Source organism: Taeniopygia guttata, chromosome 4 (genome assembly GCF_048771995.1).
Source record: "Taeniopygia guttata chromosome 4, bTaeGut7.mat, whole genome shotgun sequence".
NCBI lineage: Eukaryota > Metazoa > Chordata > Aves > Passeriformes > Estrildidae > Taeniopygia > Taeniopygia guttata.
Genome location: NC_133028.1, coordinates 8,582,754 through 8,594,780, shown reverse-complemented (window position 1 = coordinate 8,594,780; position 12,027 = coordinate 8,582,754). Strand labels below are relative to the sequence as shown.

General features: G+C 36.1%; 1 protein-coding gene across 1 annotated transcript in view; it reads left to right on the top strand.

The window, feature by feature from the left end:
- The first annotated feature begins 4 nt into the window (after positions 1-4).
- POLN (DNA polymerase nu) overlaps positions 5-12,027 on the top strand; it is an 89,863-nt gene continuing 77,840 nt past the window's right edge. Inside the window, exons 1-5 of the mRNA XM_072927939.1 lie at positions 5-1,492; positions 4,419-4,480; positions 7,639-8,121; positions 8,477-8,664; positions 10,420-10,532. Coding sequence (XP_072784040.1) covers positions 1,372-1,492; positions 4,419-4,480; positions 7,639-8,121; positions 8,477-8,664; positions 10,420-10,532 — 967 coding nt within the window. The 5' untranslated portion in view covers positions 5-1,371. The remainder of the gene's footprint in view (positions 1,493-4,418; positions 4,481-7,638; positions 8,122-8,476; positions 8,665-10,419; positions 10,533-12,027) is intronic.

Here is a 12,027-nt window from a genome sequence, read left to right as displayed (position 1 = left end):
CTGCTGCTTCCCAGCCCAAGAAGTCAGGGAACAGCTTAACCTGTGTTGGAAAGAAGTGTTGCTCTTAGGCATAGAAGTTAGGAGGAGCTGAGTGCAGGGAAGGATTGTACTTCTGACTCCTGGAATGTCAGGGAAAAGAAAGTCATTCCACCTCTCACGTGAATACTGATTAGAACTAGATGGATATAGCCAGTGCTAATGCAGCATGATGGATATTCCTCTTTGAATTGGATGCAAATATTTGCACTTTTAAGTATTAAAGTTTGCAAGGTCTTGAGCCAAGAAAAATATTTCTGTGTAGGCAGAGGAACTGTCGTTTGCTGATGGTTAAGTTTGATAATGTGCTCATGTACTGGACCTAGTGGGAGAAGACCAGAGTAACAGAACTCCAGCTACCCACTTGTATAGGAATAGTTGAGTGAACAGCAGGTTTTGTTAGAGTGACTGATTTGTACACCTTGGATCCTTGAAGTATTTTTTTAAATGTTGGATGTTTCTTTTGTGTTTGTGTCAAGTTTTACACATTCTTCGGGTCTAACTGTAAAACAACAAGAAGTCATCAGTGTGGACACCATTACTTGTGATTCTCCAGAGTGTGTTGTACCTAAGGATTCTCCAAAGTATTTTGTAGATATTACAAAATATGGACAGGTCAGCTGGAAAAACAGTTCCTTTTCAGAAAAGGATAGCATTTACAACAACAGTAGCTGGGGTCAAAGCTTGTCGAGACTATAAATGTTGCTGCCCATTTTCTTAAATTGACAAGCTATAGCAGCTATTTGAAAGTTAGCAGTATTTGAATGCATCAATTCTACAAAATTTAAGAAAGTAGGGGTCTTCAATGATAAATATTTTTGAAACAGCACATAACTAATGGCTGGATATTGTGACAGTATTGCTTGTTTCTTTAATCTTATGTTGGTTTAATTTTGGCAATTACTCGAAAGTTAATTATGTCTTTCCTGATAAAATCCAAGCACTAGTAACAGTAACTGTATTCACATGCGAGATACAGCCTAGTTTAGAGATGGAGGGAGGGGGAAAGTATCTCAGACATACAGACTTCTTGTTTTATTTGTCAGATTTTATTTTCTTTTAGTACAAGTTAGCTGTACTTAGGAATGCTGATTTTTTTAATTGGTATATTAAAACACTATTTCAAAGAGGTTTGTTTTTATAAATTAGTATATTTTTATTTCCGATACAATACTGATAGGCATCTGGGAGCAAATGTAATTTTCTATTGAGAATGAATGGTTAAACAAATTCACTATATTTTGTCTTTAATATCAACAGAATATAAGTAAGGATTACTCATAGCCCTGATAAGATAATAATTTATGTGTTCTGTGTTTAGGTTTAACCTTAGAAATGGAGCGGTACATAGGATGTGAGATTTCTAAAGTGCCTTTATCTAATATTGCTCAGAGGATTATGACAGCTTTGCAGTCTATTCCTGTAGAAGCTCAGACTAACAGAGAAAATAACCAGAGTGAGTAAAATTTAGCCTGTGTTTTTCTGTTGAAAAATTGAAACTCAACAGTAACAAACCTCTAGTCCCTGTATTTAAATAGCGAAAAAGAAAAGGTGAGACATTAGGTTCACAGGTTTAGAAGAGGAATTAAGCAGTAACTGTGACATTTGCTGGGACTTTGCTGATTCAATAATATGTGAGTGCAAGGAATGGTACTACCAATATTTTCTCTTTCTGTTCCTGCTATGTGTACAGGATTATATGGGAATTTCAAACTGTTCCTTAAGTACTACAATGTTGTAAATTAGATGCATACATTAACTTGACTCTGGACTGGATGTTTAAAGATCACTGGAGGAACTAGGAACTTAGCAGGAAACCTGTGAGCTCTCCAGATTCATGTCTGTCCTTAAAACACATGTTCATTAGCAGTGTGCTTCTTGTGAAATTCTTGGGGGAAGAGTGAACAAAAGTCCCAGTGAAAGAGCAAATGAGGTAATGTTAAAAGTGCCTAGCAGATCTAGAACATTGTGGACACTAGGGAGGTTTTACAAGATGCAGGTTTTATTCTCAGTTCTGTGCAAGTCAGTCAAATTGTGGCTCTGGAAAGAAGTAGAAAGTTAAGAGTTTTGCTTAATTTCAGTTGTCTGTTTTCTCCTGAGAACTGGATCCTGAAATACTATTTGATCAATAAGCTTTAAATCTTACATTTATTCCTGTGTACACGGTGGCTTTTGCAGCTGCTGTTGTATATTATGGTTCAGGCTCTTCTTTCAGTAAAGCGTGGGATCAGTGGAGCCTGGTGGTGTAGCAGTGACAAAGGTAATAGTTCATCCCTGTGTAAATCAGTGATGCACATTTAAAGAAATGTGGGATGAGTTAATTTTAAAATGTTACATTGTATATGGTACATCTGGGACCCAAATGATTTTAAAGAAAATTTGATTTCTTTTTAGCCTCAGTTTGATATTTTACTTGTCTTGCTACCTTGTCATTGCCTATGCGTACATATTTATATATATATAGCTTTAGTGTGGGTCTGTAAAAAGTTTACCTCTTTTAAAAAAACAAAAACAACTGCACACCTCTGATGTAAGTTGGGCTGTTTCAGACTGCATTGAACTGTATTTTATAGATTTTAAAATTTTTATTTCTACTTAATGGAAAAACTGTTTGTCTTTAGAAGGTAAATATTGGGCTCAGAAAAAATATCTGCAATGTTGACCTAGTTGGTGAAATTCTGTGGTTATCCTGGCAGTGGAGCTCTAATCTTTCCATCAAGCCTTGAGGAGCTGGAAGGCAGGGATGGGTTTCTGCTGCCATCTGGTGATACTTTGTCATAATTCTGAAACTGGAAGTTGCAGATCTCTTCAATGCCTGTCATACTGATCATTGTGTGCTGGAGGAGAGAAATGTAATCCTCATCACCTTCTCTGGGGATTGGATTTGTCAAGGAAAAGTGTCTAGCTGTAAAACAATTAAAAGCATTGAATGTAAAAGCATTGAATGTAAACTCTGATGCTATAATACTTAATTTATTATCTTATTGTTGTAGGAAGTGTTGAGAAAACAAAGGTAAAAGGTTTGAAGCTACAAACACAGCTGTGCCTGTTTTTGCCTGTTCTAACAGCTTAGGTTAGAAGTTTGAGCTGGAGCTCAGTGTCTGATTATACACTTACAGCAACATACATGAGCTTATTGTCTTCTGTAGACAAAGGTCTTGATCTGCCCAGACAAGTGTTTTTAAGAGCAGTTCTAGTAAATTGAAATAAATCACATTATACTTTGTTGGACTTTGGTCAATACCATTGTTTTGTTTCAGGAAGTATCTTGCTGCTGGTAATGCCAATTCATAGCTGACAGCAGCAGTTCAGTGCTATGGGGAGACAAAATACATACCTTGCCTGTAAGGTGGGCAATAAGATAATCTAGACATAAAGGAATCCTAACTACTTACAAACTCTGGAGACACCTGCAATTCAGGGGAGTTCTCTTTTTCCCTATTCCTTTCTGTACCCACTGAGGTAATTGCTCCTAGCCTGTTACCCCTGGCTCCTTCACTGCTTCTCCCTCTTCTTGGGACTTGTGGACAGTGTTAAGGCAGAAAAGAAACGCATGTCCTAATTGTTTCACTTGCCATGGTGTGAGTCTGAGGTGCATTTGCAAAACCTTGGAACTGCAGAATCTGTGCTTTCAGAGTAAAGGTCTCTGGCAGTTCAGTGGGGGCCCAGACTCTCAGCTGTGCTGTGCTGTGTGTCAGACCCAGCACTGGTGGCTGCCTGCTTCTCGTGGGACTGTCACCTTATCTTCCAGTTTGTCAGGTCTGAGATCTCCTTGCTCTCTCTTACCTCATCTTAAAATGCTTGTTCTGTTGTAAGATGAGCAATGGGGAAAAATTATCCCCTGCAGGTGAAACATGGTCAGTTTGTAAAACACGATACACTAAACTTAAATACAAATAATGCTTTATAGAACAAAGGTTTTGTGAGATACTGCTGCGAAATTCCTAGAAAACAGTTAAGCTATGTAAAGTTTCTAGAGTTTGGATTTTTCTTCTATTTTTCCTTCATGCTCATACCCCCAGCTTTACTATGACCAAAATGAGTTGTGTTTTCTTGAAAGAGTCATGTAATTACAGAATTATAGTAATGCTTCCTCTGAATTCAATGGAAAATATTTTTCTGCTTTGCAGTGAATTTTAAGTATTTTTTTCTTAACAGTGACAGAGCAGTCTTTTACATATGCATATTTTGGAACCTGCATGGCCTTTTAAAGCATGAATACTAACTTGATACTAACGTGATAAATGGTTGTCAAGGGAAATTTTTGTACAATCCTTTCAGGTTTGATAAAAGTGTCAGTAATATAACCCTGTATGAAACCTAAGTTATATGGGCTGTTTGCAGATTCATTTGTATTGTAAATTGTTTCTTCTTTTTTAAAGGTATAGAGAAGACAAAGAAAAATAAACTAGGTGATAAGGATGCACATCTGAGAAATGAAAAGGCAAGCATTTAGTAAGATTGAAAACCACTAAAAGCAGTCTTCTAGCAGGTTTGAAGTTATAGATTGGTTCTTTCATAACAAACTTTATCATTATACATTTTATACAGTCACAGTTCAGGTAACTTCCTCTGTCTTATTTTACGCTTGACCTATATTTATCTATGAGAGTCTGGGCCCAACTTCTGTTCCCTTTTCACAGGAAGTTGGTCTTTTATGACAGAGTGATCAGGAATGAGGTTGCCACATTCAGACAGTCACCAGTTTAGAAATATTCTCAAACTCCTGTTACTGAACAATCATAAAGTGAGCTAATTCATATGAAAAATAATTTTGTATTAGGAAGCTTAATTTTGGGTTCAATAATTTCTCTGCATTTGGTTTGGTGTGCATGTGAGTGAGTGCCAGTGTAGAGTGGGAACAGGTAACTGTGGCAGCCCCAGCTCAGGCTTTGCTTGTAAAATCCATCAAGTTGATGGATAAGTTGCAGATGCTGCAACTAATCCCAGCTGCAAATTTCACAGCGTTCCTTACCCTGACTCTGGTGCATGTTGCACACTTCAATTCCATTCAGGTTGCTCAAGATGCAGAAAACTGATGCCTCGTGTGGAATGAGGTAGTTTCCTACAACTTACACTGGCTCACAGGCACTCATGCAGCTGTGGATGTACATGGATAGGAGTGGAGCCCCTTTTTGTAACGGTGACACTCTAATTTTGACTCACTACATTGATATAAATTATGAAACTACATCCTGGGAGTCATTTTTTCTACTTCCAGCCATGTCATTATTTCTAATAGAAGGTCAGTTCTTCACGGAAGCTGCTGTTTCTCTCTGTGGTTAATTGTAGTTCCAGCTGTATTATTCTGACTTGATAATTAAATTCCTTTGTTCATATTTTTTGAAACTTTAAAAGAGAATTGCTTATTCCTGGTTCTATAACTACTAGAGTGTCCTAATTTAAATTCTGCTGTGTAAAATGATAAAACTATTTGCAATTTGTCTGGAGAATACACTTGAGTGAATTAGTTGTCTTTCTATGGCTCTTAAACATTTGGCCCTTCTGTGATATGATTTTTTTCCCCTTCTGGTAACTTTATAGTGTTCACCTTTTGATTAGCATTGCAAAAGTGCAGTAATTTGTCTTCATTCATAACAGCCACTATTCATTCTGGTAGTAGTAGAAGCTGAATTAGCTTCCTTTTCCTATTTACTTAGAACCTTGTAATTGTACTTTTGCTGTAGAGTTGATCTTGTGAAGTATGATCTAAAGCTGTCTTAAGCCTTTTTCATCGCTTGACTATATAGTTCTAAAGTTTGGGAATATGGAAACTGGCTTGAGGAATATTGTGAAACCATAAAAAAGCCCCAGACTTAACTGGCTTTGTCATTCTGGATTGTTCAATCAATACAGATGGGATGGAGGTGGACAGTAGCCTTTGATCAGTGAAAAATGTCATCTTGGGGACTGGAGGGAGCCCTGCACAGCAGCACCTGGTGGTTCTTTTGGAGGGAGGAGGTCTCAGTTTTTGCAGTGGTAATGACAGCAGATGAACTGAATGAGACTGGGCTATTAGAGACCAAAATACAGTAATTATGAGAGACTTCAGTCACTTGCCAGTGGAGTCGATGAATATTAAGCTTATGCATGGTGCTTAAACTGAAGATTAGGAGACAACTGCTTTGTGGAACAGTTAGAGAACTCATGAGAAAAAACTGTTTTTATTTGATTCTGTGTGAGATCAGGTGCAAAATCTTCCCTGCTGGCAGGTGCTTTTACGGAGACTATAATCTTTTGGAAGCATTGAAAGATAGGCAAAACATTAATGCTTAATTTTCAAAAAGAAAACTATATAAAATCAAAGAAGCTTTTAAAAGAAATTGTATGGAATTGTCCTCCAAACCCAGAAAATTTGTAGGTAGTATAGGGATTTATTCAAAGCAGAATATTGATGATTTGAAATGAATACTAAATTGTGTCTGGAAAAAGTATTACGGCTAAGAGACAGTATGAAGGAGACTACTAAAAAATGTCATCATGCAGAAATGTGAACTTAGCAGAATTTCTATTGTTTTATACTTGCCTCATGTGACTAAGTTAAATGAAATATACAGTGGTGTGGTTCAAAATAACTTTGAGGAAAAGCCTGCAAATGCATCACTAATACATAACTTTTTCAAATGCTTCAGGAGTAGAAAGCTCGGCAGCTCCTCTAAGGCCTATTGGTGATTGAGACATAGACAGAGTTGCATCTTCCCTCAATAATTTTTATCTGTAAATAGTTAAACATACATTTACCCTGGGGAATCTTGGAAGGATCACTGCCATTCCAGAGTCACTGTTCATGAAATCATGGCAGAGGATCTATTTCAGCTGACGAGTTTGTTGAAGAAACTAGCAAAATAAGTAGTAAGAAAGCACTAGGGCCAGTAGCATAGCAAGGAAATTTCTGAAGGAAATAAGAATGGAGGAGTAGAATTCAAGCACTACCATGCAGCATCTTGCTTAATGCTGTTTAGTAGCATGCTGCTTTAGAGGGATCCAGGGGCTATCTGGAGTAGGAAAAACTGTTCTGGGTATATTGGATTAAACAGAATAGAATATAATACTTATTCATACAGCTCATAATGTTCAATGCAACTTTTTAATGTATTTTTTTTATGTCTTGCAATCCTGCAAGTTCCTTGAAGGGATCCAGTTGATTCACATACTTGAGATTCCAAAGCAGTCATTAAAGTCCCTTGCCAAAAGTTCTGTAACAAACGAAACTGTCATGAAAAGAGTTCTGAACGTTGAAGCTAAAGATGAAGGGTCTCTTCCCTCTTCAGATAATAATAGCCTTGTCACTGTGGAAGACAGGCTACTGGACTAGATATCTCTTACAGTTAATTTGCCATTTTTAGTGTTGGACTAATATTATGTTAAAAAAGAAGTGGTTGTGGATGTAAATGGTATATGTCAACAAAATCTCTACTGATAAATATTTGAGTTTTGGTTTATGTAATGTGGTTCAACTAACCTGGCTCTGTTTTGTTAGTATCAACAGTTTTTCATAGAATTTTGCTTTCTTGAAAGCTTATCTAAATTAACTTAGTGCAGTTTTTAGTTTCTCCTTGTAAGTCAAATAGTTGATTTGCTAAAAATTTCTGATTTTCCTAGGAGGATTGTGATTCCAGAATTGCCATATTAAAAACAACTGTCAGCCCAGAAAAAAGAACTGCTGGTCAGATAGTCAGGACAGTGCATATGGATAAAATACTTGGCTGTCAAGATACCAAAATATTGAGCTGTTACCAGGATTCAGGCTTCCCAAAATGGGAATGTCAAGAAAAGAGTCTTTCAGTAGAAGAAAAAAACCTGAAGGATGAGGAAAACAAAATAGCTATTTCTCTTAAAAGAAAGCCAGACGTGCCTACATCTTGTTCAGAGAAAACAAGAAGAATGCATGCAAATACCTACATGTTCTTATATGAAAGAAGCTGTACTCCTGGACAAATAAAGTCTTCTGGAAAGTATCCTTGTGATATCAGCAGCTTAGAATGTGAAGAAAAAAGCAAACTCCTTGCAACTATAGAACAGGCAGCAGCTTTTGTCACTACTATGATATTTCAAGATGGTTCTTCACAGCTCAACTCTGAGCAGGTTAGTGAAGGATGGGTTTTGTTTAGAGTCACTTCTGTAGAACCATTTGAATGTGCATGTGACTAATAATCACAAAGCCATGTTCATTGGCAGCACTTTTGTGTATGACATCCCAAAATGTACAGTTAGGTTACATTTAATTTTCAACTACCAAGTAAAACTTAGAGAAAATGAAACCACTAAGATTTTTGTTTCAAGACTGAAACACTTCCATGCTCTTCTACTGTGTCAATGGTGAATGCAGTAACTATCGTGTACATAATAGGTTTCATATTGTAAAATACTTGGGAATTTTTCTTTATAAGATTGCACAAAATCTTTCAGAGGAAACACTATTGTAATTATATCTTAACAGGCCTCTACCTCATCCGTAAAAGGAGTTGTTGTGCTGGTGAAGAATCAGACTGATCAGCCTTGTTCTCCAGGTCACACTTCAACTGGTTATACTTGGAATGCTGCAAATGAAAATGATAAATTAATTTATTTAAAAACTGAACAGTCATCTCTCTGGGAACAAGAACAAGCTCACAAGAAATTTTCTTGGTGAGAGCATGTAGGAAAAAATACTCTTTTGCTTTACATATGCTATCAGCAGTAATGATGATGGTTACTTCACCCAGGCCCAATCTCCTTACATGTCAGGCTCGTTGACTTTCATTTTGGCTGTTGTAGTTCTGTATCAAGTCTGGGCTAATAGAAACCAGATAAGAATAGACTTTTCCTTTGGGCTCAGCATATCACTGACTGCAGCCCTTGCAGAATTAGGTTGGGATTCTGGTAGCAGCTGTTTACATTCACCTGCAAGTCCTTTATGCGCTGTTAAAGCTGGACAGCACCAAAGAATTTGTTTTGTCCAGGTTTATCTTTCTTGTATTTTATCTTCCATTTCCTGAACTGCATTTCTTAACTAGTACATTTTTGATGGACATTAGTGTGATAAACACCTTTCTGAGCTTTTTTAATACTGTAAATCTTTTTAGCACAGGTTTTTTTTAATGGCTTTTGACATTCCAGATGAAGTTTTACTAATATTCAGTAAAAATACAATATAATTTTGGAAGTAAAGGCTTTATGTATCTGCTTAATTTTAATAAATCTTACTTTTAATAAAAAGTTGGACTATGTTTTAAATTTCCAGTTATTATAACCAAAGTCCATTTTTATTCCTATTAACTTGAAAATCATATCCCAAAAAGGAAGAAATGAGAACTGAATCCGATTCCTAGATGTAGTACTCCAGCATGTTAAAACTCCAGAATATTTTATGACTTTCAGTAATTGCTGTCTTATTGTAAACTGCTGAATTTGGATTATTAATTTACAAAACATTAATTTCAAGATGTGGGATTTGGTTCCTAGTTGCATCTCTTCCAGTGCTTGAAATCATGGCTTGAAACAAGTCATAGCTTTACTTCTCCACTGTAATATTTGAGTTACATCAAAAGCACTTTAATAACATGTTGTCAGCTTGAATATAGGTGGTTGTGAACTGAGAATGGCATCAGTAAAGCATGTACATATGAACAGTAAAAAATCAATAAGTTAAGAATATTAGCATTTAGGTGAAACCTATGGGTAATTATTGCAAGAATAGTGCAATTGTTTAAGAATGGATCTATAATGCATACAGCAATACCTTGTGATCTATGTGATTTCTAGTATGTCCAAACCCTGGAGTTGTGGTCTCATACCATTAAAAATGCTTCATAAAAACTATTATTTTTCTATTTTGCCCAAAATATAACTTACTAAACAAAAATGACACACATAGTTGGTAAATCTATATACTAATATATATGTCGTTTATATCTATTTAAAATATCGTGAATGAGGGAATTAGACATTTTCAAGAGGTATGGAAATGCATTACAAAGATGAAGCATTTTGGAATTAAATAGCATATTAACACAGGGCAGTTATGGCAATTTAGATTGTCTAGTAACTTTAAAATCAGTGTTTTATAATCTGTGATCTTATTTGGGTATATTGGAGTATTACAGGGATGCCAGTTGGTATTTTGAATTAAGGTTGAACTTAAGATTTAAACAAGGATTTGTTTTCTTTATGTGTATGTGATAAAGCATATCTGCTAGGCTGTTTTAATTTCTTATAGAACATAGCTTTGAGGATTCCTGAATTGAGAATTTAATATTTAAATGCAGTATTCTGTTCTTATAGGAATAAGGAAATGTCTTGGGTTAACTGTTTAGTATTAGGTGCTAATTAAAAGAATAAAATAAATAGATTGACTTAATCTAGGAGCAGTATACTGTGTGTTAATGAATTACTTCTGTGCAGGCAAGTGTTGTTTCAAATGCTGCAGTGCAAAGTTCCAATAATTTGCTTCAATGCAAAAGATTTCCTGAGGACTCTACTTCAAATTTATGGTAACGAAATCAGCTGGAAACAAGGCAAGTATTGAATCTGTGATCTCATCCTGTGACCTCTGCACTATTGGTGTTTCTGTTAAAATCACTGAGTGTAGAAATAACTAAATTGGTGGTTAAGTAATATATTAAAAAACAGAATTTAGTGTAGTACAAAAGAAGACCTTTCTTGGGGGAGGTTGTGACCAGAGGCTTGGCAGGTCAAGATAATGTGCTCTTCTCAGAGTAGGAATTAAATAATTGAGTAACTTAAGGATAGCTGCCAGTGGAAACAAAAGCTTTCAACACAGTCCTGACTATAGCTGAAAAGTTCAAACTACTTCATGTTTCATATTCCCTAGGAAAAATCTTTCTCTGCTTAAAGGAAGGGCTAAAATAAATCCCTGAGATACTCATGGTTGTCAGAATTAAGAATCACTTGAATGTGCCCATGTTCTTTAGATAGAAACAAGTTCTCTGTGGATTTAAAAGCATTTACTAGCAACAAGCATAAGATGTAAATATAAAGTCTTTTTTGTTTTGGGTTTTTTTTGTTGTTTTTTTTTTTTTTTTTTTTGTTCCATATATCAAATTGTTGAGGTGTTAGGGCATGGGTTGGACTTGGTGATCTTTAAGGTCTCTTCCAACCTAGTAATTCTGTGAAATTACTGCTGAGTGAGTTACAAAAGTACGTGTGACCTTGCAGGAAGGGCTCTCTCTCTGGAGAATCATCAGCTTGTGTTCAGCATCTGAAAAGTTTCAGTAAATCACAGTGAGGATCTGTACAAAAACCAGCACTGGGAATGGGAAAGGTGGGAAAAGAAATGCCATAATGGGACTGGCAATAGTAACAGTTTTATAACTTGTACAAACAGGAAGTGCTTGATAGTACCTGATCCATGGGATTTGAATCTGAAGTTTCTAGTAACCAAAACAATTCTTGTTTAGGCTTTAAACTTTGAAACTTGATGCTTCCTCACACATTATTTCTGCTATGAAAAAAGCAAACAAAGCTCCAACAAAACAAACAAAATGCCTAAAATTCTCTTCAGAGTAGTCCTGTAGCTTTAACTTGCACGATGGACATTAAAATTTGCTTCCAGGTAACTGAGTCTGCAAGGTTGTGAAGCATGGAGTTCTCTAGAAATGTACCTGTAGGTCATGGTTTGAACTTAGGGGTTACTGAAGAGGATACTTAGGTTTATCTTTGAATTTATTACAAAGCAGTCTAGTTATTAGTTTCCCCTGTTCTTTGTGGAACAGCAGGATACATGTTGATTAAAAGGAAAGTGAAACAGTGCTGGGCTTGGCTCATCCTATCTATCTATGTGAACATGAGGCTGCAGTGTAAGCACATATGATGCTAAAGGACAAAGGGTCTTGAGTTTTGGCAACAATGCATTGTGCACCCATATGTGAATTCAGATATATATTAACAATCTTGGTCTGTTTACTAGGAAGTAAATCTCTCCCTGATCCCCAGTGGCAATTTTGTGGATATCAGTCAAGTTATCAACAACATGAAGAAAACTGTACCAGA